The sequence below is a fragment of the Periplaneta americana genome, chromosome 6, assembly GCF_040183065.1.
Source record: "Periplaneta americana isolate PAMFEO1 chromosome 6, P.americana_PAMFEO1_priV1, whole genome shotgun sequence".
In the NCBI taxonomy this organism is placed as follows: domain Eukaryota; kingdom Metazoa; phylum Arthropoda; class Insecta; order Blattodea; family Blattidae; genus Periplaneta; species Periplaneta americana.
In genome coordinates, this window is record NC_091122.1 from 59118187 (window position 1) to 59145336 (window position 27150).

General features: G+C 32.9%; 2 protein-coding genes across 5 annotated transcripts in view; one reads left to right on the plus strand and one right to left on the minus strand.

Moving 5' to 3' along the window:
• Positions 1-3401, minus strand: part of mus201 (rad2 superfamily protein mus201) — a 45260-nt gene extending 41859 nt beyond the window's left edge. The window contains exons 1-3 of the mRNA XM_069828140.1: positions 3244-3401; positions 2321-2441; positions 563-738 (exon numbers count right to left, since the gene is read on the minus strand). Coding sequence (XP_069684241.1) covers positions 563-738; positions 2321-2408 — 264 coding nt within the window. The 5' untranslated portion in view covers positions 2409-2441; positions 3244-3401. The remainder of the gene's footprint in view (positions 1-562; positions 739-2320; positions 2442-3243) is intronic.
• Positions 623-25208, plus strand: Su(H) (recombining binding protein suppressor of hairless). Of its 4 annotated transcripts, none has more exons than XM_069828144.1 (2): positions 623-754; positions 15878-25208. In XM_069828144.1, exon 2 carries the CDS (start codon positions 15993-15995, stop codon positions 17487-17489), a length of 1497 nt encoding a protein of 498 aa, XP_069684245.1. In that variant the 5' UTR covers positions 623-754; positions 15878-15992; the 3' UTR covers positions 17490-25208. The 4 variants fall into 4 exon arrangements, with proteins under 4 accessions (XP_069684245.1, XP_069684244.1, XP_069684246.1 ...); XM_069828143.1 differs by lacking the exon at positions 623-754 and adding an exon at positions 3669-4145; XM_069828145.1 differs by lacking the exon at positions 623-754 and adding an exon at positions 4193-4254.
• The last annotated feature ends 1942 nt before the right edge of the window (positions 25209-27150 follow it).

The window sequence follows — 27150 nt, forward strand, 5'->3', positions numbered from 1 at the left end:
GACTAATATTATTAATCACGTTCAATTAAAATTCAAACTTTTACTTGTACATTGTTCGACATAATAGGTGAGTCATGTATAAGATAAACTGGGCAGAATGTTTAAGATCACTATAATTATATAACTTATTTGTTTTCTGCGAGTACCGAAAGCTGATACGAAACTTCAGAAAACCAGACAATAGATAGTACAATGGGAAAACAAGTAGAATCTCATTGGTGTACCCCCCCCCCCCTCCACTGTAAGGAGAAAATGAATGAAACAGATGAATGGAAGGAAGGAGAGCAGTACTCTTGCAAACTAAAAATAAAAAGAAGTGAGAAGAAATCAAGAAACATCAAACATGGAGACACAGAGGTCTGAGAATAAAATGCTGGTTCACATTTGAATAAGGAAATACTTGCTAGTTCCCACAACAACTATAATTATCATAATTCAATTCTCACACAATGACAGGAAGTCAAGGTATGTGTATACTATATAGAATAACCTTTTGCTGATGAGGAGCTTAATTACATTGGGGGTCATGAGAACATGCAAGCTAGCTAGTCCAGGAACTTACGACAGTCTGCTTCTTGAGGTGGGGGACTCCGCCATCAAACACAAACACTGGTTTAATCTTGTAAAAGAGAAGCTTGCAGACACGGTGGAACAGTCCAAGAAGGTGAGCGTTGGGCAAGGGGTTTCCGTGAGAGTCCTGAAAACCCTTCACTACTTGGTGCAACCAAATGGACACATCTGCAATCGTGTTAAGGTTAGTGTTTTTATAATTATGGAAAAAAAAATTGATGTATATAAAAGGAGTTACTTCGTATTTAATTGTGTAATTTAAGTGTTAGTTTAAATTTTATTTTCTTATACAAAACAATAAATTACTAATAATTTCCTTATTTTATTGTGCGTTACATTTTATGGAAGATAAATTTCTAGGACAAATATTACGAGTACCAGTAACTTCTATTAAAGAAAACTTCCAGATATTACATTTCCTAATTTATTAAAATTTAACAATCATAACTATTAAACCATTTCGAATTTAATTATTTATTAACCCAGACAGACATATGTATGCAAGTCTTTCATATTTCATCAAGGTCATCAATATTTATTTAAATCTGTAAACTTTTACTTAGACTTATAATAACAAAAAAGCCACAGGTTAACATTATCTGTTGCAAGTCCTTAAATAGTAGTAATAGAGGTAGCGGTGTTAGTGGTTATGGTGATGGTAAACCTAGTAGTGATGTTAAGTTTAAAATTACGATATTAACAATTTCGCAATAATTTTATGGTGAATGAAACTACCTTTATAAATATATTCCGAAAAGTGAAGTGCTTTTATAAATACAAGGTATGTAGTACTACTGTAAAGTTTCTGGAACTTCTATTGACAAGTGTGCAGGCTTTCTAACATGAACATAAACAAATATTTTTTTTAATTTTTATAACATCTACTATCTGAAAAATGAAGTGTAACATTATAGCATACTACATTGATTTCATTTACATAATACGCATATATTATAGAGAAAGAAGTGAAAAGTGGGATAGCATAAAGCATATCCGTGCATAATTTTACCTTTATTCCTATTATCTCTTAAGTATGTACTTAATTTATGTAATAATCAATTCGATTCGAAAATGTTTATTGTTACATGAGAATAATGAAGTTGCTGATTAAATACGGTATGAGTTTGTAAACAAAGAACCAGTATTAAGAGTGGATAATGATACTATGTTTCAAGCTATGCATAATAATTCTGAAATACATTCCGGTTCTCTTTATATAGTATATTTTCTTTCTTTTTTTTTAATATATGACGATTGCAGATTACAGAAATAATGAACACTGCACAACCTATTTTGCCATGCAATAGAAAGTTCCTTTGTTTTGCCTACCGGTATTAAATCTGTACTTTCACATACAGAGCAATGCGCCAAAAATTAACCAAAAGAATCAAATATGCCACATTCGACAATTTATAGTGTGGCTAAGAGAAATCAAAAAAATTATTTTTCAAGTTAAAATTAACAAATTGAAGTGTGGACATTAAAGCATATAAATATTTTGTAATATTGTTAGTCTAGTGGTGGAGAGCCTAGAATAAAATATAAATGTGAATAAAACAGCATTAAAATTAGCCCAATTGTGAAAGCAAAAACCATAAAACAATAAATTACCGTACCTATGGAAAAACAATAAATTACTAAGTACCGGTATTTATAATAAAGAAAAACCATTAAATAACAATTTTGTGAAAATGAAAAAATGTTGGTTAATATATTAATTGCAAATTAAGTCCAAGCGACAAAAGGATACCAACTGCTAAAACTTTATTTTCCAAAGTTTCCAATGGAACTGGCTTTCCTGAAGGATCAAGCAGCTTCCACAGTCCGTTTACACCCATCACACTTGCAGTGAATACATGCAGAAATTATCACTGGAAAGACAATTAAAAAAATGTAAACGAGAATATCATCAGAAGTTTTAAATTACTTATTACCACATATACTATCAGAGACAACCAGCTGATACTCAGAACCTGGGGTCATTCATACTCAAGAATAATGGAAGTGGAGAAGGTAGGGGAGGAACACTGCAGCTTGGGAAACAAGGACTTGGCCTTGTACTTGTAGGAGGAGCTAGGAGGCATGTATTTTCCCATGGGAAACAAAACTAAAACAATTTATGAGGGGAAGTGCAGAATAGGAGAAATAGGCTCACATTCTTTGCATCTCAAGCCTAACTCCACAACTGTGGTTAAACAATACCATATGAGATTACAAAAAAAAAAAAAAAAAAGTGGTCTTTGCCACCCCCCGAAGTAATATGATACACTGGAGGAACCTCCTGTAACCTATATGGAGAGAAGAAAAGGGGGAATAAAGGAGCAGCACAGTTTCAACAACTGCTTTAACGAGGCATGGACATTAAACTGAAAATACTATGCACGCAATTGCCTTTGTTACGTAATAAAAAAAAATTGCATCCTTTTAAATTTTAACTTTAAACTGCGTGCAAACGTCAAGTATATCCTATAATGACAGAAATAATCTTTATAATTATCTCGATACAGCCAACAATAAAGAATACTCATACCAATTTTAACTTACTTATGTTATCATTCTATTAACTTATGCATTAAAATTATAAATCAATTCGACATTTCTATAAACAAGGTTAGAATTCATTCAATTAGACACATGTTTGATTCTTTGGGACCTGTGTCATTTCCAGTGTACCTTTAAATAAGCTCTCACTTAATGACGACGTAACATAGCATTCATCTTCGAGGACTTGCGAGGAAGTACAGCTCTTTCCCACGCTACTTTTATGTAATCTGAACGATCTAACCACCCTTAGTTCATCTACTGTCTTTGTCAATGAACTTAGTTACTTTTGTTATTCACTAAAAGTTGGCAAGACAAATTTGTGGTCAATTCACGTACAATACCCTCATAAAAATTATAGTCAAGTGGGGTGTTGAAAAATATTAAACCTCATACAAAAAATATTGATTAAATATTAAAATATATTAACACACAAAATACATTCAAACGTTTTAATATTGACTTAATGTATAATTTAGACTTAAGTATGTCAGATCTGCGTGTTTCATGGCTACATAATATTGTCATATGCGTACATTCTTATTGCACAACTGTACATCCTCTGTACCAGTCACGCATCACTCGGCACTTCAAAGTACTTTAATTATATCATTGCGGTACTATTTGCACTAGACAGAAGTAGTGAGGAAGCTGTATGTGTTTAATGCAAGCTTTAGTGGAATTAGTTGTTCACTTGAGTTAAATTTATAAGAAAATTAACGTAATAATTCAAGAAAAGTATCCACTATATACAGCGTTTCGGGATAAAGTTTTAGGGAAAGTCATTTTCTTTATGTTGGCAGTCGACGACTTGCGTGGGAAAGGGGCCGTGGGAAATTCTCATCACGAGCAGGTGTTTCTCAAATGATGTTTGTGAAGTAAGCTAGAATGGTTTGCCAGTGCTCTAAATCAATGATTTTGTACAGTGTGTGAACTGGAAATGGCAAGCCCTTGTAGCAAATATTGCTAATTAAATATGTAATATGGATTGAATTTAAGTTGAAGATACTCGTGTGTTGTGTTTGAAAGGTTAGGTAAGTGGGATTTAAATTCGGGTAAGGTTGGTCAATGCAATCAGTGTGTTTTGATTACAACGGTGCAAATGTTCAAGTTGGATGTTTATATAACCGTATAATTGAGATGGTAGTGTTGATACCTACCATTAAAACATTTTGATCACTATCTCCTGTAGCGATATTCATACATTTCCTTTGAATGTATAATTATTTGACTTTTGTGTATTTTTGCACAGAAAAATTAACAATAATGCATAATGTACCATTCCAAATATTTTTTTTTATTTATATTGAATTTTGTATTGACCCTATATGAATGTTGTAACCAAAACGAAAGATAACATTCTTTAAGTTATGTTTATGTGACTGGTTATAATTTTTATTTGAAAGATTATACGCTAAAAAATACTGATACTTATATAAATATAATTAACTTAATCTTACGTTAAAGTACAAGAATCTCCATGTTTTAAATAGATAAGTTAGTCTGTTTTGATTTGAAATAATCAGTTTTCAAAACAAGTAATTAACATTACAGATCGTGTATAGAAGTAATACTCCAACATAATTGAATATTAACCTAGCACAAATCCACTGTATCATAATTTTTAAGAAATTCTAACTGTTGGATCTTCTGTAAATAAGTCCATCTATTTACCATAGCATATTTATTTTTAATTTTGCAAATGTCTCTAAAGGTTCGGGAAAATTTCAGTATACGGATTCCTCACTGACAATTATATCTTCAAATACTAAAAAGAGCAGATTTGTCTGCGTTTGTCAAATGCACATTATCATGCTTACGAAAAGGCGCTTTTCAGTGCCAATAATTTATTTTGTGGGCACAAAGTTGGAATTTTAAAATAAGAGGGAAAGGAAGGAATCCGTGTTCTGAAATTTATCCAAGGTTCATTTGACATAATAAGGCCCAGTAACATTAAGGAATTTATATTTTGTCTGTATCTGTAATATCACTATAAAAATCATTTATGCTATTAATTTGAAGCGAAATGTCATTGCCAAATGTACACTTTATTGAGGAAATAAACATACACCGGAAATAATAATAATAATAATAATAATAATAACCTGAACCTGCGGGTTCTTTAAAAGCCATTTGTAAGTAAGTAAGTAATAATAATAATAATAATAATAATAATAATAATAATAATAATAATAAAGGAACTTCAGAAATGAAGTTCGGTTATTCAGTTTTTTTAATTTAGATTGAACTATCTTAACCTAGCCTAACCTGATCCGAATGCGTTTAGGCCTATCGACTAGCGTGCACAGGATCGAAATATGTTTTGTGTAACATACATTGGAATTCTTCAGGATTTGTAATAAACTATAGTAATTCATTTCTCTACATGGAAACTTTTCTTATAATACGCAATCGTCATATTGTAATACTAGACAATTTAAATAATAATAATAATAATAATAATAATAATAATAGTAGGGGGAAAAGAAAAGTAACTGGCCCCCTTCCCCGTTATCTCCTGGCTTAGTTGTCCCATGACATGTCTAATTGGTGTCCAACCAGTCTTCGGACTGTTGACTAAACACACAAACACAACAATAATAATAATTTATTTATTATCACGTTTTACAATGTCGTAGAACATTTCCTGTTCCCATTTTCAGGATTCCTTTCTCCAGTCTTGTCTATTCTCCCATGTCCCATTTTCCAATCCCATTTTTCTAATTAGGCCTATTCCTTGTGTCCATGTCAATTTTGGTCTTCCCCCTCCCCTTCCTTTTCCCCTTTGGATTCCATTCATATACCTTCGGCAATCCAATTTCTGTCCTTCTCTTAATAAGCGCAAAGCATCTTAATTGTTTTCTTTTTATAGATTCTACAAGCGAGCTTCATACTTTAATTTTTCCTCTTATAACATTAGGTAGGTATACAATATAAAAGAGTTCAATCTTGAATCCTCTTTGGCCAAGACTGTTTCTTTGACAGCTCTAAAATATTCAGTCTATCTTCTGAGAAATCACATATATAAAGTAAATTAATAACAAAACAATAATAATTACGCTATATTTCTCACGAAAATGGTACTGTATGGATTTAGCCTACTAATTCTTGTGTATTTGGTATACTTTCTTCTTCAGAGCAACCCCTATTTTAGGGTAAGTTTAAATTAAATAATGATAATAATAATAATAATAATAATAATAATAATAATAATAATAAAACATAATAATATATTGGTCCTGTTAATTGTGTACTTCAATATAGAACAAGACAACTTAACATAGGCTACTAATATGTAAAATAATACAAGATAATTTAACATATATAATTCTACATGCGTTACGGACGAGCCCTAGGTGAGAGAAAATAGCAAATTAAAAATGATATTATGCCTGAAATAAAATATTAACCAAAATATAAAAACTAAAAGCATGTATAGATTACAATAACAGACATACCGGTAGGGAGCATTGTATTATATTGTATTTATTAACATTCCATGGTATTCATACATTGCATGGAACAAATCAAAAAACTGAATACTATTATAAAGTTTTAATTTATAGTCACAGTCTAGATGAAATATATGCAGACAAGGTTTACAATATAATCTAATAGTACAACACAAAGTTTTAGTATCAATTTCATGAAGCATTACTGAATGTCATGAATTCACCTACGGAATAGAAGGTGTGAGAAATTAGGTACTTCTTTAATTTGGTCCTAAATAATCTTATGTTTTGAGTTTCATTTTTTATATTGATAGGAAGGCTATTAAAAATGTTTACTGCCATAAAATGCACTCCTTTTTGATAGCACAATAGACTTGCTGATGGAGTATGAAAGTAATTTTTTTGACGTGTATTTATGCTATGAACTGTTGAATTAGTTACAAAGTTTTCACGATTACATACAAGGAAGAAATGAAAAAATATACTGACAAGCCATGGGCATTATTTGTAGTTTTTTTAAAATAGTCCTACACGATTCCCTGGATTTGGCATCTACTATTATTCTAATTACTCTTTTTTGTAATAAGAATATACTGTTACTATCTGTGGAATTTCTCCAGAATATTATTCCAAAACTCATTACCGAGTGGAAGTATGCAAAGTATATTGTTTTTAAGGTATTGATATTAGCATCTTTTGCATAGATCTAATAGCAAAACATGCTGAATTTAGTTTGGGGGTAATTTCTTTAATATGATTTTTCCAATTTATCACATTATCGATTTTTTAGCCAAGAAATTTGGTTGTTGTTTCTAATAGGGATCTATTGTTAATTATTGCGCTTGAAATCTGCATACCAATCAGAAGTAAAATCTACATTAACAATATCATAATTGAGCAAGTTAATAGATTTGTTTGGGATATCGACTACGATATCGTATCTAGAAGAGAGAGACATGTCACTAAATATTAAAAAATATAATAAAATGACTGGTGTGATAATTCAAGTTTTCAAACCATCACATGTTCTACAACATACAGGCATAATATGTACAAAATTTGAGCTTGTCCAGGCTTTGTTTACAGCAGTGGAGTATGGACACTTAGAAAAATAGATGAAATGCATTGTATGAGACAGACAGCGGGATATACACTTTAGAATACTGAAGAAATGAAAACATCCTTCAACAGCTGAAAGTTGAAGCAATTTTGCAATACATTCATAGTTACAGAACTTAATGGAAATATCATGTGGAAGGTAAAAATGGTAATTTATTACTCCAAATTATGGTACTGGTACATGATATGGAACAAGCAAAATCACATATATACATTAGCTAAGTTTATAAACAAATGGCAAATTAAAAAATTAATCTAATATAATAATAATAATAATAAAATACAGACTGGAATTATGGCATTAGAATCTCGTATTATTTAACGACCCAAGGGAAAGACTTAAATGAATTTCGTTAAATATATTATAATCAGGGCCGCTGACAGGATTTATGGGCCCCTGTGAAATATTGTGCTCGGGCCCCAGTGAAAAAAAAAAGTTAAAAAATGACAAGTTACCAATTATTCTGAGCATAATAATTATTTGAAAAATAAATAAAAATAACCCCATACACAGATACGAATCTGAAAATATACACTTTTGTTACAATGAAAACTTATAGAAAAACTTCACATTAGCACAATATAATAATTATATTATATTCATCACGCGTCTTTTTCAGCAGGGCCTACATAGTATGTTTAATGACGAAACTTTCGTCTTTTCGTTGTTGTTTTCATAAAACATTATTCTTAAACAGCTGTAATTTCTGACTTGCAGGCCAACATCAACAAACAACTCTCCTTGACTACATTGATGCAAAATCATCAATTATATTATCAAAATTTAAAGACCTAGCAAGATCGCTCTCCAGACTAAAGAGGCCAAGGTTACTCAGTTTTTCTTGACACATTGTTACTCTGAATACATTTTTATTTCCTTCATTTTGTTTGAAGTTGGTATGAAATTGAGCGTTGCTAGTGAAGGTGCAGAAAATAAACCAATCTCAAGCCCGTCTGTTCAGGTTGTCAAAAATGAAGACAGTTCATGCTTAGAAGTGAATACTGATCGTTGTGGCTGTTTAGAAAAAAATTCTGATAACAGTAGTATTGAATCAGAACAAGCAAACAATAGTAAAAATGGTGTGTTAATATGTGCAAGTGAAACAAATTTACACACACCAGTCCCTAACTCTGAGACATGGCAAGTAACATGATACCTTGGAAAACTAAAAAGTTGCAGGCAAATTGTGTCAATGAATGTGTCGTTCGAAAAACTACCCCAGCCTGCCTAACAACCTTCTAAGTGACGGAACAATAGCCTTTCCAGTATTATTTTCAAAACTCAAGAATGGAGAATGTGTTCCCAGAGACTGGCTAGTGTGGAGTGAAACAAATCAGTCACTTTACTATTTTCCCTGATTTGTTCCACTTCACACTAGCCAGTCTCTGGGAACACATTCTCCATTCTTGAGTTTTGAAAATACTGTAATATTGTTTTTGGAAAGGCTCTTATTTTCGAACAGTACATTCAATGACACAATTTGTCTGCTACTTAGTTTTCCAAGGTTGCTCAAATTCACACCAACTTCAAAGTTCTACTCCCTTTCTTGATATCGTCCAATTTATCTGTCTCTCCTTGCGCTTCTCAGCTCCCGACTTATGCTTCTACTTGTCTATTGTCCACTGGTAACACTAATGAACAGAATTTACTAAAAAAACGACAACGAAAAGACGAAAGTTTCGTCACGAAACATACTATGTAGGCCCTACTGAAAAGGAAACGTGATCCTGCGACTTGGATTTGGGAGAGTCCACTAGCATATTGCGGTGGGCGGCAGGGGTTCGTAGTTAAGAGGACAAGCCAATTAAACGTGTTCTGTACAAGTGATGGGAACATATTTCAGGCAAATCCCAGAACCCTCAAGTGTCGTGTCGATGATTGTTAACGTGAGAAACCGATATTCTATTATATAAAAGTTAAACATTTAAGATGAAGTGGTAATTTGTACTAATTCTACTATTGTTGGTTAATATGTCAGATTCATGTAACAAAATATGTTCTTACAAAATTTTATAGTAACTTACTGGTATGTATCCGTGATAATAAAAAGTAACCAGGCTCACTTAATCTGACGGGCCCTTACTGCTCATGGGCCCATATGCACTTGCCCCCTTTGCTCCCCCTTCTCGGCAGCCCTGATTATAATCATCCTGTATGGTAGGCTATAGCCCAATAGGTTAATTTGAATCAATACGTTTATCTTAATATTTAGTGGGTATTTACTGTCACTTGTCTCAGTACTTTATAAGAACCCCATATCATGTATTTCATTAAAGACAACAGAGTCAAAATAGACATGGCATTAGTCTGTGTACAGACTTTTACCTAAATATAATTGATGAAATACTGATACTTTTTATTCCTCGTATTAAAGTTAAAGAATTTATTAGCTACCGGTATATTAAAAACATGTAACCTATGTAACAATCATCCAGAAACAAATTAGATATTTGCTTGTTCCTAGATGATTTTTCATGGAGACTTTTATTTTAAATTAAATTAAATTGTAGTTTATTTAACGATGTTCGCAAAGGCAGAGGTTATATCAGTGTCGCTGGTGTGCTGGAATTTTGTCTTGCAGGAATTTTTTTTACATATCAGTAAATCTACTGACATGAACCTGTCGCATTTAAACATACTTAAATGCCATTGACCTTAGCCGGGATCGAACCCGCAACCTCGAGCATAGAAGGCCAGCGCTATACTGACTATGCTACCCAGACCGACCTTTTATTCTATATATTCTATAAAATGGAGGGGGGATTGTTTAATTCAATCAATAATCTGTTTTATTAGAACAGTTACATTCAATAAGTTTGACTGAAATATATTGTGGCTCTAGTGGTATAATTTGCAGATATAAATTTTATAGGGAAGTGGAAATTCCTCTTTTCTCAATGGGAACTTTAGCCTTATATTATGTTGTTTTAAGGAATGTCTTAGTGTCATGCTAAGCACATGTCAAGGATTTTCATTACTTGTTAATGTCTGATATTGGTTAAACGTCATCACTAAAACAGGTCAAAGGTTCAAATTCTTCAAGGTGATGATGATGATAATGAAATGTGCATGGAATAGAGTACACAGAATAAAATTGCGGAGTTAGGTCTATTTAATGGATGATTCAGTAAGAATTACCTACTCTCATTGTGTAAGATGTGAAATGTTGATCATTCCGTCATAGAATCTGTCAAATTCCTTCTTTACCTGAATAGGTCTATAAATATCTGACTGTAGCTGTTCCATTTAGAAAGTCAACTAGGCATGATAGTAGCAAATTTATTGTAAACAATGATGGTGTAGTGGTGATCACTACTATTAGCAACCATCACCACTGTCATCAACTTTAAGAATCTATTAAAAAAATAACTTTTTGCAACAAATTCTTGCAGTTACTTGGTAGTTTTATTCAATAGTCACAATGAAATACGTACAGGTAGCTTCTATTTCCCCCCATCTTTATAGTCACTCATTATGTTTTGGTACCTGAAATAATTTCTTCATTAGGCCTACTCACTTTTATATGACAACTGGCGGCTTCACAAATATTGCTGATACAGCAAGTAGGCCTCTCTACATCAGACCTCCAACTTGGATTTTCGACTGAAAAAATTACTCGAGTAGTTTTTAAAACATACTTAAACTTCAGCTTTTGTGTTACTACCAATGTTCCAAAAAGTTCATAATCTAACCCCACATTTTGAATTATAGCACAAACTTATTACTACTGGTAAATGATTTTGTATTGTAATCTTAAGTGTCAATTTTTATACAGTACCGATAAATTACTATTTCCATTCATCTCAAACTTAAATTTTTATAATCCACATCTGTGGAGTAACAGCGCATCTGACCGTGAAACCAGGTGGCCCGGGTTCGATTCCCGGTTGGGACAAGTTACCTGGTAGTTTTTTTTTTTTTTTTTTGCTCCTCAAATATTAAATAATATTAATTACCTGGTAGAGGTTTTTACCAAGGTTTTCCCTCAACCCAATATGAGCAAATGCTGGGTAACTTTCGGTGCTGGACCCCAGACTCATTTCACTGAATTATCACGTTCATCTTATTCAGACGCTTAATAACCGAAGATGTTGATAAAGCATCGTAAAATAACCTAAAAAAATAATAAAAAAACTTTATGTTACTAGTAATCAAAACTTCGAAGTTTTCACATTCCCGCTCCACATTTTTTATTGAAATGTATCATAAAATTATTATTTTTTATCATATACTGCAACTTTTATATTATTGTAAAACATACATGTATTAACTTCAACTAGCATGTTAGTGCTAAAAAATTCCAAGTATTGAAATCATTCTCAGCGTGAGAAACCTTCCGTCTCTCTATCTTCCATATCTGATTACAGTTCCTTACTTTTCGTCTGCATAAATTGCAATCATTCAACATTATTCAAATAGTTAACACAACATTAGAACGTATGAACACATGTTGAGTGTAGGCTATAATTTGGAATAAGATGACTTTCGTAAACTGTTAAAAACATATCATTGATTAGCAAACTTTTTGTTCCTTTAACATAATACTTAAGAAATGGAAGATTTAGTCCTTTATATGAACAAGAAAGTCACAACTGACAGCTGCATCCAGTCATTGTTCTTTATATAATGTTCAGACACTAGAGTTTTATTTTTATCATCTCCACTCATGAATAACGTTGAGCGAAATTAAAATTCAGCTTTTACAGTGAAGTAGTAAAAACAATACACGCAGGCACCTCCTGTTTATAAGATGATACAAATTTAAAGTGAAGGAGAATAGTCTATTCTCAAGTTTCGAAGGTTAAACGCTTTATATCTGTACATTGATTACTTATTTATTTAGCTAATAAGCAAAGTGAATACAAATTAAAAGTATACAACAAAAAATGTTTCTAGCCACTACCGTAAGAGCCATGTTCGTGTACAGTATGGTCTTAGCCAATAAATAACATAAAATTTACAAAGACAGTTTACTAAATACAGTAACTAACTTAATTCAGACTAACAACTAACACACAAGAGAAAAAAAAAACACATTTAATATAAATTGACAATCAGACAGAAACCAATGACATTCAGTAAAACATATAGTCGACAGATATAAAAGGGTAAAAAATACACACATTTCTTAATATTATAATATATCATGAATAATTTTATAAATTTCTTTTTTAAAAGGTTCAATTTTAAAATATTTCAAAGTTGGAAAATGATTTGTAATTTTATTATAAAGTCTTAGGCTGACACTAGCACCATGTTTAAGTGCTGCACTTGTATGACATTTAGGCTCAATCAATGGGAAAGTAGATTTCTTTCTTCGAGTATGATATTCATGTCGATTAGATTTATGTTTTATTTGATTTCTGTGGTAGAAAGTTAGTTAACTAAAAAGTAATTGTTACTTTCCAATATAGCATTGGTAAAATAACGACTTTGACTTAGAATTTGTAATGGCTATACAATGCACCGTTTTGGACAATAATTGTCACTGCATTTAAGAATTCGTCAGTCCTGTATTTCCTAAAGTAGACATTATGCAACTTTGAAGTTTCATTTTGTTATTTAATAATTTCATTAACTTAATGTTGCGCACATTGACTTATTTTAATAAAATTATAGGTTCTTATATTTACGATAAATTACGGAAAAGCACTATGTAGCGATAATATAGTAATAGAAGGAGTATTAATAGTAATAGTAATAATAATAATAATAATAATAATCATCATCATCATCATAATAGTACTTACTTACTGGCTTTTAAGGAACCCGGAGGTTCATTGCTGCCCTCACATAAGCCCGCCATTGGTCCCTATGCTGAGCAAGATTAATCCATTCTCTATCATCACATCCAACCTCCCTCCAATCCATTTTAATATTATCTTCCCATCTACGTCTCGGCCTCCCTAAAGGTCTTTTTCCCTCCGGCCTCATAATAGTAATAACAATAATAATAATATCACAGGCTATTCTGTTCGAGAACCGTAGATTAATTCCTGATGTCAATGGCCTGAATATCCCACTTGTGAAACTGAATAAAACAATCATCCCGTTTAGCTCTACCGTAAAAAATCTCGGAGTGCATTTCGAATCTAATCTCAATTGGGATACACATATTAAATATACATGTAAGAAGGCATTCTCTATTCTCCATTCACTAAAAAGATTGTCTCATTATCCATCTAAATTAAAACAGATGCTGATACAGACACTCATTCTACTTCACTTCGATTATTGCAACGTTTTGTTGCCCGCCATCTGTCCCTATTATGAGCAAGATTAATCCAGTTTCTAACATCATATCCCACCTCCCTCAAATCCATTTTAATATCATCCTCCCATCTACGTCTCGGCCTCCCCAAAGATCTTTTTCCCTAAGGTCTTCCAACAACACTCTATATGCATTTTTGAATTCACCCATATATGCTACATGCCCTGCCCATTTAAACGTCTGGTTTTAATGTTCCTAATTATGTTAGTGAAGAGTGCAATGCGTGCAGTTTTGCGTTGTGTAACTTTCTCCATTCTCCTGTAACTTCGTCCTTCTTAGCCCCAAATAGGCCTATTTTCCTAAGCATATAGGTTTCGGGTTCGATCCTGGCCCAGGTCGATGGCATTTAAGTCTCCTAATAATGCCAGTCATTTTATCAAGATGATTTACTTAATTGTTCACATGTTGTGTTTTAGTTCTTGAAACTGTATTACCGAGATGTTTCAATGCCATTTTTTACCAGTAGATAATTCAGTTCATTATCTAACATCCTTGTTCCCTTGAAGTTGGTTTAATTTTGTAAGTTATACTCATCCCAAATGTTTAAGAACTGTACTACAGTAGAACTTGGTTGTAACGACATCCAAGGGACCTTAAAAATTATGTTGTTATAAACGAGTGTCGTAGTAACTGAGATTCACATTATCAGTCTAGTGAGGTGGAAAATGAAAAATAACAAACTTAATTAGACTTATTTTAGATTTATGTATTGACTTTTAAGCCTACAATGAACATAATAAAATACACCTAGGCCTACAATTATAAATACAGAATTCTGTATTAAAACAGTTTGTTCAGTACTCACCAACCTACTTTACTTAGAAGTGAAGTAATAAGTCATTTTACTCTGTTGTCTTCTACTTGCCTAATACACACTTTCTAGGGCTAAATTACGTTCTATGTTTATAATTTCAGTTGCAATTTCACTGCTCCCTTCCTTAGTTTCATAGAACATGTTCATAATTCTAATGACTTCTAAAGCGTCACTCACTTCTTTAAGTGGCCATACTGCATTAAAGTACGTGCACTTATTGAAAACTTCCTGTCGAAACTGATCTAATACTGCATGAATTCGGGCAGGTTACAATGGGGTGGGGAATCCGCCTGCATTCCAGAGGTCTATGACAGAAGGAGACTGTAAAGAATTTGTCAGGGTCAGATTTCAACAAAGTACCGTATTTGCTCGCGTAATTTGCGCCCCCGCGTATTTTGCGCACCCTAATTTTTAAGGGATTATTTTGAACTTTATTTTTGCTCCGTGTATTTTGCGCACACATTTTACGTACATATTTTTTTTCAGTGTAGTAGGGATTTTCCTTCCCTACAGTCCATCGTAGGTCATTCACTAGCAACTGAAGTACCTGCTTCAGAAAGAAACCCCAAAGTCCCGCTACTTTAACAATGCTTGTCCTTGGTAGAGACAAGTTACCGGTATAGAAAATTAGCCCTACCGTAAATACTTACCTATACATATACTAATTGAGATAAACTCAGAACAGGACCTCTTATTTGAAAAATCCGCATATTTTACGCACCCCAATTTTTCAGTGGCCAAAGTTAATTAAAAAGTGCGCAAATTATGCGAGCAAATACGGTATTTCTTAAACTACTTTGGTTCTTAGAGAATCTTATTCCAAACTGAGGTTGAAAACGACGTTATATGCGAGGTAGACTCATATGCGTTTGTCGTATTAAGCAAGGTAGAAAAGCATATGTCTTATGGGGAATTAGTTGGGACCATAGAATATTTGACGTTATAGGCGAGGTGTTGCACAAAACGAGGTCGCTGTAACCAAGTTCTACTGTATTTCTATTTTAATCACTTACAAATCTAAAGCAAAAGTTTGTGTCAGATAAAGCAAGCTTGAAATTTTAGTACAAGGAAATGATCCATTATAACTTCTAGTTATCTCTCTTTTTCAGATATTGAATGAAAGGTGCAGACCATACTCAAGAGCAGCATTGAATGCCTTTCCAATTGGTGCTGATGGAATGTTGCAATATTATGAATGAATTCGTGCTGTAGCCAAGAGTCACAATGCCACACCAGTTTGGTTTACCAGCCATGGCGCACAGCATGCAGTCTCCACCATCCCCATCGAATTTATTTGAGAGGTTCAGCTCCATGTTGTACAGACCTGAAGATCAACGCCTCACCCGAGAGGCCATGGAGAGATACCTGCGTGAGAGAAGTGATATGGTCATAGTGATTTTGCATGCCAAGGTGGCACAGAAATCGTATGGTAACGAGAAGAGGTTTTTTTGCCCTCCGCCTTGTATTTATCTGTTTGGAGAAGGGTGGCGACTGCGTCAAGAACAAATGCTACGGGAGGGAGAAACAGAACAGGCAGCTCAGCTGTGTGCATTCATTGGAATTGGAAATTCAGATCAGGACATGCAGCAGCTAGACCTCAACAATGGCAAACAGTATTGTGCTGCAAAGACTCTGTATATCTCGGATTCAGACAAGCGGAAACATTTCATGCTTTCTGTAAAGATGTTTTATGGAAATGGGCATGACATCGGTGTTTTTCATAGTAAGCGAATCAAGGTTATCTCCAAACCTTCAAAGAAGAAGCAATCTCTTAAAAATGCTGATCTGTGCATTGCAAGTGGAACCAAAGTTGCTCTTTTTAACAGACTGCGATCCCAGACTGTGAGTACTCGTTACCTGCATGTCGAAAACGGAAACTTCCACGCTAGTTCGACTCAGTGGGGAGCTTTCACTATCCATCTACTAGATGACAACGAATCAGAGTCGGAAGAATTTGCAGTGAGGGATGGTTACGTTCACTACGGCAGCACAGTGAAGCTGGTCTGCAGTGTTACTGGCATGGCACTTCCGAGACTCATCATCCGTAAAGTTGACAAGCAGATGGCCCTTCTGGAAGCAGATGATCCTGTTTCACAGCTCCATAAGTGTGCCTTTTATATGAAGGACACAGAGAGGATGTATCTATGTCTTTCTCAGGAGCGTATCATCCAGTTCCAGGCCACACCATGTCCCAAAGAACCAAATAAGGAAATGATTAATGACGGAGCTTGTTGGACCATCATCAGCACAGACAAGGCAGAGTATCAATTTTTCGAAGGAATGGGTCCTGTTCGGTCACCGGTAACACCTGTTCCAGTGGTGCATAGCTTGCATCTCAACGGTGGTGGTGATGTGGCTATGCTGGAACTCACTGGAGAAAATTTCACACCAAACTTACAGGTGTGGTTTGGAGATGTCGAGGCCGAAACAATGTACCGTTGTCAGGAGAGCATGTTGTGTGTTGTCCCCGAGATTTCTTCATTTCGTGGTGAGTGGCTGTGGGTGAGACAGCCCACTCAGGTGCCAGTGTCGTTGGTGAGGAATGACGGGATCATCTATGCCACTGGACTCACGTTTACATATACTCCCGAACCTGGACCACGCCCACATTGTCCTCCTGCAGATGACATTATGCGGAGTGGGGGACAGGTGGCACGGATGCCAACTATGTCTGACGTACCCTGGAGTCAACACCAGCCACCCCCACAGGGAGGAATGTGAAGTGTTTTGACACCTTTATGTATGAATTTTTGACAAAGGTATTAAAAACTATGAATGTTTAGTTTTGAGACAGTGTTTTCCAAACCGAGAGAGACGGTTCTCTGAAAATACAGTGAATCATATTTAACATACTATATAATGCCATTTCTTGTGACTTAGTCATGCTCACACCTAAGAAACCAACAATGAAAAATAATGCATTTAATTATGTATGTTTCCTCATATTGTTAGTGTTCTTTCTTTAAAGAATAATGGATGTAATCAAGACGATATATGTGGGAAGCTACAGTTCTTCTTTAACACCTTACAGTGTACACATATGAATTTTTCTAATAGAGTTCTTTACTATAGAAATCGAATCATGTTTTTAGTAGCTGACACTCGGTGTCTCTTTGTTTTGATACCAGTTGTTTGGGCTATTGTATCCACTCAGACTTGAATCTCTACAGATTAATGTAACATGAACACTTTTCATTTTGCAAACATCCTCTACTTTCAAATAATTTGTCAGTCTAGCTGTTACTTGATAATTTCTGATATAACTGTGAGTAAAATGGTATTTAAACGAACATTTTGAGGCCAGGGTAACAGGGCCTGTGCAATATTGCTGGGTTGGTTGGGCAACACGAAATCACATGTGGCAGCAGTGCATTCATTCATAGAACTTGTACATAGGTCAGAAAAAATAAGTATTAAGAACTTCATATAATTCAGTTCAATAAAAAAATTTCGATACGAATATGTGAGGATAATGATAAACTAAACTAAACTATAGAAATTTCAGTTTCTGCCATTATGTTTAATGAAATATAATATATCCAGTACAGTATTGTCCTCTTCGATCATATTAGAAATTTCTGCAAAATTGAATATTGAATGTTCAATAGAGTTGAACATCCTGAGTTATTAAAATGGCAATTTTTGTTTTGTGTAACTTGATTACACAACTTTTAACACTATATCACTTCAGAAAACGTATTATGTTAAATTTTACATTACCTCATTAATATGTTTCAGCCTGTTATCAGCCATCTTCAGAACTGGTTGTTGCTTGTCTTGGCGCCTTTTGTTTGGATTTCCTGTGGGAGTGTGTTTGTGTAGTGTAATGTGGAGTCAAAGAGTGTGTGTGTTCTGAAATTGAGTTATATGTTGAGAATTTCATTTGGATGTGTTACAGTCACACAAAAACATATCCAAATGAAATTCTCAACACACAACTCAATTTCAGAACACACATACTGTTTGACTCCACATTACACTACACAAACACACCCCCACAGGAAACGCAAACAAAAGGTGCCAAGACAAGCAACAACCAGTTCTGAAGATGGCCGATAACAAGGTGAAATATGTTAACAAGGGAATGTAAAATTTAACACGAGAAAGACACATAATACGTTTTCCGAAATTTTTGTTTGTATGCATTTGACAATGCAGTAAATTAAGACTAGAATTTTTCTTTTAGTGTAAGAATTTCAGAAATGAACACAGATGATTACATACTTAAAAAAATGTGCTTACATTGTGTCAAAATGTAAAAATATCGTCAAATATTGTTATGATGAATAACTATGAAATTCTCTAGCTGTATCTGACAATATATACGACAAAAAGACTAACTGAGCTGTAGCAAAGACGAATTGAAGGGCACCTAGCTTTCTTCAGCTCATGGACACTTTTTATCAAGGCAGATATGACTAGGGGACGGATGTTGATGATCTAAAAATCTACTTAAAATGATCATTAAAATGCCCTTAAACTAAAGGAAAAATGGCATAAAATTAAAAGAAAATTACGTTTAAATATTATTTACCTTATACTCGCACCACAACTTCTTAAAAATTAGTCACCTTGTTTCAAAGACTGCCCTGCAAATCTTAGAGAGAGGAGGCAACTTCATGGAATTTAGCTAAGATAAAGGAAAAGAACCTGCAACAAAATGAAGGTTTTAAGGAAAAACTATAGATTTTAGTGAGGGTTTACAATGTGTTTCAGTCAGGAGTGGTCCATGTCAGTGCCTTCATTCTCTGTCTCCTCCTCCTTCTGCGCTTCACTTTTGTTACCAGATCTTCCAGGTGAGGGTGTGTGAATGACAAAAATTGTGGGCGCAATGTGCATTCTTGCAATCTTTGTGTTAAAAATACTGTCTATTACAGTAGATATCCCTTCCAAACCACGTCCTGTCCAGGACACGGTGAAAGTTTCCCCCCTTCCAAATATAAATTGTAAAGACACCCTCGAACCGAGAAAAGAACAGTAACGGTCAAAGTCCTCACTTAAACTAAGCTGTTGTCAAGCATTTTATATTACTTCCATTGTGTGAAGTGAAGTGAAACCTTCAGTGGAATGAAGTATGGACTTTAGAGTCTAATTCAGTAGTAATTACCAACTGAATAAGTGAATAACAGTGAAATTTGAGTTTTATAGTTTGGAACAGACTCTAAAGTCCATACTTCATTCCAGAAGAATGATTTAACAGACATATCGCTAAAGAAGAAAGTAAAATGCATTCCAAATGATCTAAAAGTTCTACAAAGTATTAAAAATGCAGAAAAAAATATAAAAATGACCTATTAGTTGAAAAACGTCAAAAAAATGCAATATAAGAAATTATTTTTTTTTACAATGATATTTACAATGATATTTCTATATTAATATGCATCGTCCTAATGTGAAAAATAAGAAGATGACTTTTCATCAACATCCGCCCCCAAGATATGACTGACCAATGAAGCTCGTACAGTATACAGCTTCAGTAATCTGTGTTGCTAGAGAATTTTACATGGTGATGAATTGGACTGTGAATAGAGAATAGTGACATGTTTTAAGATACAATATAGAATTTTATAGAATGTGTTAAATATTTTTAACATTTATATATTGAAAAACAGTATTATATTTATCTGTATCAATTATGCAATCATGTGTGTTCATTTCAGAAAGCATGCTTTTTTTGTGTAACGCTTATATCATTAGATGTACAATCAATATTATGAAATTAATGAAATTACTGCAAACAGAAGAATCCTATATTGTGAGTCTCTGAAACAAACATTACAATACTGTACCTCTGAGTACATTAACGAAAATATTGTAGTTTCCTCCCTCATGTATGTAGTATCACAAAGTATTGTAACAACATTTTACGTTGGATTTAGGCAGAAAGCCTCGTTTTTGTACACGCATTTATGAAGAAGGGTTTCTAAAATGAACTTTAGAATGAATTCGTAATATGAATTTGTGTATTCAATAAATGGATCAATTACAGATACATACAATTTAAAACATATCATTGCTGTTGTATATGACTTTTAATTTGTCATGAATTAGTGTTTTCAACAATGATACTGGTATCCTATTTTTAATGCATATTTGTTTTAATGTTTCAATTGTTACTGGTACAAAGTTAATAAAAGCACAATTTGATTTCTACACTAAATACAATAGACGTAATACATACATCATCACCTTTCAGATCAGTTAACTTCATTATTCACAAGAAGTTATTAGCAAAGCATATTGAATAATATTTATCAATTCTATAACAAAGGAAATTGAATTCTGATATGGTATAATTATACATAATATCAAGTACCTATAGGAGAATTCAAACTGGAAGAACAGTAAATGTACTTAAGTCTTACATCATTATGATTAATTCCATATAAGATTATTAAGCATATAAATTTTAATCAGACACGTGAATCTATCATATTCCTTTATATTTGGAATCGCAAGAATAACACAGAGAAAGCTATGTGCTAGGTCCTATATATGAATATGTTTCATTGAATAAAACTGTTCTTTATGAACAGTAGAAATGAATGTAACTGTCTACTAGTGTATTTATATCTTCTATAGACATGTAGTTTTCAAGGAGTTATATCTGTATAAATACAATGTTTGTGTACAAAGAAGAAACTTGAATTATGACTAGAAACCTCAGCCTATATTCTATAAAACTGCTGATGATAAGCAATGTGCACAATTGTATTAGCTTTAACTTTTCTTTTCAATCAGTATTCAACAAATGAATTTTATTTTTCATGTCTCATGAAAGTTGGATTAGTAAAAATTTTCATGACGTAGAGCTCAGTAATTGTAAAAAACAACTTTGGAAATTAAAGGCTAGATAGTTTAATATTTGTTGAAGCAAAATCTCCAAATTTCGTACAAAAATTCTATCTGCTAGGCACCTACAATCAGTACCAAATCCGTCTAGATGTAATTACACTCAAAGTATTAAAAAGAATAAGTATGGTCATTATGATTCCCATCCCAACATTCTGATTTTTTTTTATTTCATGAAGAAATAGCTTGACTAAACGTTTATAATTTAGTGTCCTTACATTATTATGGATCTTGTTTAATTTATAAATACAAAATGGAAATAGAATAAAATAATAATATGTATAAAAAACAGAGGATATAATAATGTTTAATAAGATAAAAGTTACAATGAAATCACTTATAATATAATATTAAGATAGAAGAGAATTTACATAATTTTGTACATCAATCAACTAGAACAATTTATGAAAAAATAAATTAAATAAATAAGGAATATATATATATATATATATATATATATATATATATATATATAAATTAAAAAATATATGAGGGGTCAGAAGCAAAGAGGTATAAGTGCACTTAAGTTATTTGTGAGAAAATGTGGTTGAAAGTACTTAAGATTTCGTAAATTCCGTGAAATTTATTTCAATTATAGTGTGTGGTGTGGTTAAAAGATGTATTCCTTTGCCACTAAAATTTTAAATGTTTTAGCTTGCCTTGGATGCACGTAACTCAAATGTCACTTGTACCCCTTTGTTTCTGACCACCTCACATATATTCCCAGTGGCGCCAACTTTTGGAAAACATTGGGTGAGCTGAAACACGAGTTATAAGTTAAAATAAATAAATCTCATTAATAATAATAATAATAATAATAATAATAATAATAATGGTTTAATTAGACCGCAAAACTCTTGCAATCATGAAAGAGGCACTAACAAATACAAAGTCTGAAGTTAAGTTTATGGGGGAGATTTCAGAACCTTTCGAAGTAAAAACAGGAGTAAGGCAAGAAGATGGATTTTCTCCATTACTTTTCAACATTGTACTTGAAAAAGTAATACAAGAGTGGCGTAAACAAAAAACAATCCTCAAAATTAATCACGCAATCACATTAGGCAGAGACAGATTGCCTAGTATTTGCAGACGACTTAGCAGTTTTACCTTATGACGTCATAACAGCTGAAAAACAGATTGAACTGTTAAAAGAAAAAAAAAGAAAGAAAGAAAACGCCAGAAAAGAAATCGCGGAGAAAATCGGTCATTTTTTTATAATAAAAACAAGATAGGTCCCAAAATTGATCCTTGTGATACACTTATATTGATTTTTTTTTTTTTTTTTTTCACTAGTTTGATCTTCAGTTTTGGTCATTTGTCTTCTATTACTAAAATATGATTGAGATAATTTTAAAACTACACCAATAATATGTAATTTGTCCAAAAGTAAATTATGATTCGTAGTGTCTAAAGCTTAACGTAGATCCAAGAAAATACCAAAACATTTATTTCCGGTATTTAATTTTTCTAGTAGCATTAATGAGTATCATCAGCAGGAATCTTATTACGGAAACAACTTATTTTTACAAAAGATTTAATATTTTTCTAAATAATATAATATTTATCTATTTTATTAACCTTATTATATAAAAATTCTGTTCATACACTAAGAAGTGCATCCATTGTTTCATCATAATTAAAAGTTGAAATATTCATCGTCTTAAAATTATTAAAGATTCAGGACTACAAAAGATGGTACTGAGAGCCTTTATCAATTATATGATGTTAAGAAAAAATGGGAGTCTCTGTCCAGAAATATTTGAAGTGTGACAACATAACACACAGAGAAACAATTTGGTGATTTTAAAAGCGAATTTTTTTCTTCAGAAGAAAGATCTACTTATAAGAATCAGTGTGTTGAAAAGTATGTATTGCTCTTTCATTTTGAATTTTCCTCATAATTAATGTGCATGTACGACAGGACTTAGCTTCGAAACAATATTTGTGTATGGCTAAAGTGTGCGATACTTCTATGTATGGGATTTGTATGTTCAGTTACCAATACACCCAGAATATTAATTTATGGTTATATACATCGACACAGTATTATGTAAACACACTTAGGTTTAAATAAATAAATAAAAAAATTGTGACGATGTCTTGTATATTTCCTGGGGCAGCTCAGTTGGTAGAGCATTTGTGTGCTAAGCGAAGGGTCCCGGGATCAATACTCGGCCCCAGAACAATTTTTCCCTTGAAATTATTCAAGCCTACTTCACAGGGAGCTTCTACCTGAAAGCAGATTTGCATAACACTCAGGATTAGTTCTGCAGTGCTTGGGAAAAGTGACATAAGTCAGTTTTCACGAACCTTTTTTGATAATTTATTGACAACTTACATTGGTTTATGTCGATTTGATTTTTTTCTGTATGATTTATTGTAATGGGAGGAATACCTATGTATTTTTTTCCAAGCGAACAGATGTTCCTTAAGTTGTCAATAAATTATCAAAAAAGGTTTGTGGAAACTGACTTGTGTCACTTTTCCCGAGCACTACAGAGTTATGAAAATTGAAATGGAATCTTTCGAAGTTAAGTTTTTTTGTAAGAATGTTCATCTACATATCTTTTTCAGTAAACGTGTAAATTTATCTATTTAAACTTAAAAGAACTGTATTGGTGTAATATGTTTGTATAATACATGTTTAAAATTTTAAATGTGGAAAAGATCAAACTTAATTTATAGGATTATTCTTTCCCATATTATTATTTCGTACATGTAAAAAAATGAAGAGTCAAGTCTCTCTATTGATATGGAGAGAAATTATGATGGTTTTATACAGTGAATTATGTAATAATCCAATATTCCAAAATGTAGATAATGTCACAAATATAATGGCGGAATCTGAAATTTTCAGCAATTTTCTTTATGATTTGGCTTGTCAAATACGTTGTCTACTAATATTGCAAATAAGGGAAGTCTCTATAAATATAATGGATTCTGATTCCCTTGTCCTCCATGTGCCCGAAATTGTCACATACTTGGCAATATTTTACTCTTTTCAGAAAAGTCCTTCTGCAAGCAGTTAAGTCATAATGGAACGTATATCTGGTGAAAGAATAAATTAAACTGTCAACTGTTTTCCATTTTTTTTTTTCAAAACATTTCATAAATGGAAGTCAGTTTAATTGCTTTATCGGTATAATTAATTATTCCAGACTGTAGGTGCATGTGTGTGAAAGTTTAGGTATTGGACTAATTTTCAAGTGCAGACATCAGAAATACTATATTGGAAAGTGAAGATTTTCTTTATAATTTGTAAATCATTGCTTCCCAAAGAAGAATACAAACGTGACATTAAAATATATTTCAAAGAAAATTGTGTTGGATATTGTGTTAGAGGGTTCAGTAGAATGGTTTGTTTCTGAACTTAGCAGTTGCCTACAAAACATATTGTTATGGTTGTGGGTTATGACTTACTAGAGCAATAACATTGGAACTAGGATCCATTGCAATGTTAATATAACTTTTCATACCTGTCAGGCCTACTCAACTTGTTAGAATTAGTAATATCCAAATATTGTTGTAGTACACTCTGCCAGAACAGCAAGAGAACTGAAAATAAAGGAAAAATTACTTAATTTTCTATATCTTCTTTATATTTATTTATCGTTATATTTGTGTGACACAATGAAGTAAACATGAGTACACATTTTTTGTGTCCCTTAATATATGTGTAATGTCATTCTTGAAACGATTGTTTCTTTCACACTCATCATTTTTAAATACACCAACATAACATCTTCCCTTGCCTTCACATCATTTTTCACCTTTAATGTGTGCCAGAGTTTGTCATTATGATTTCAACTAATAATGACAACTCTTTTCTTGAAAACTGAAGTAAAATTGATTTTAATTTGATTTAATATTACCAAAAGTGTTTCAAAATCTATTTTTTTGTGGGAATATGTTTAAAGGAAATTTATTTCCGGTTCAACGAAGAATCGTCAAAAGATGTCTGAAAATTTAAAAGCAAATTTGTAGTATGGATAATACTATGATTAGGCACCGTATTCCAGCTACCTAAAGACTGAAGTTAAAGACACATTGGGTATATAGTACACCGAACAACGGATCAAGATATAAACAAGTGCAGATATAAACAAATGCGTCTCACTGCGTGTTGGTGGAGTACAGTCAACTCCCGACATTTCGAAGCTATACTAGTAAACACATCATGATGTTCATTTTCGTCGTGATCTTTGTAGTGAATAATAACGTGCATTCGTAAGTTATGGAGCTTGAACATATGCGGATGTCACTTGAAATGATTTTATATTACAGGAAATTCTTTCAATAGCACATGACATTATTCATATTGTCTGATATTTTTTCGTGTTTCATTAGGATATTGCATATGTCGGTAATCACTGAAAACCCACTAATTTTCTATGTACTTTTCTAGAAATTCCCTAAAATGTAGATTATTCAATTTATTAATTGGGATGTTAACATTGAACATTATGGTAGGCTACACAAATCCATGCTAAACGTGGAGTTAATATCTTGATAATTTTCAGATTTTGATGGGACTGATTCTTTTGGATTACATTCAACACACTTTCTGTGTCTTTTGGTATTGCAGTGTCTTTCAATGCATTGTTGTTGTCACTTTTACGTTTATTTTAGACAATGTATAATGTCTATATTAACAGTGAAAATATTAGTTCAAATATCCTCAACTATGCCCTGCAATATTACACGCTTGAGCATTTTACCCAAGGCATTTTACCTCTGCAATGAACCTTCAATCAGCCACAAAGATGTAGTTATTTAAATAATACGACTAGTAGGAGCAGTGATCGATAAGACTACTCACTAAGACTGCGTCCCGATTTTGACTTTTTAGAGGAAGAGGGCAGAGGATGCGCAACTATTTTGTATATGAACGTACTTGTACCTGCGCTGTAATGTCATATATACTTCGAATCAGGAACTTTCATTTCAGTTTATAGGTAGCTGGAATACGGACCCTAATTATGATCCATAAAAATTTAATACTGCAGTCATTTTAGTCCCTTTTTAATGAATACTTGAATAAGGTTAATTAATCTGGCGTGAATACATAGTGACATAATTAAGTAGACGTTTATTTTATTTGTTGAATACAGTAAAGCCTTGGATTACGAGTAACTTGGTTTGAGAGTGTTTTGCAAAACGAACAAACAATGAGGAAACATTTTTGTTTGATAAACGAGCGATGTCTTGCAATACGAGCAGCACAATTTGTATGTAACTTGCTTCGCTTGCCACCAATGAGCTGATGGATCTGCACTATGAGCAACAGCAAGAAGCAATGGAAGGGATATCGTCTGAGGAGAAAGAGGAGAAAAGAACGGACGAATTTCTCGCTTAAAACGAGATTAAAGAGGTGTGTAAAAGTGGGAAGCAGTGCAAAATTTTGTTCAAATTCACCACCCTGATGAGGTTGTAGCAGTGCGTGCAATATATCTGTTTAATGACAACGCAATGTCTCTTTCCGCAAAATCCTCAAAACAAGGCAAAAACAGGTGTCATTGAATAGGTTCTT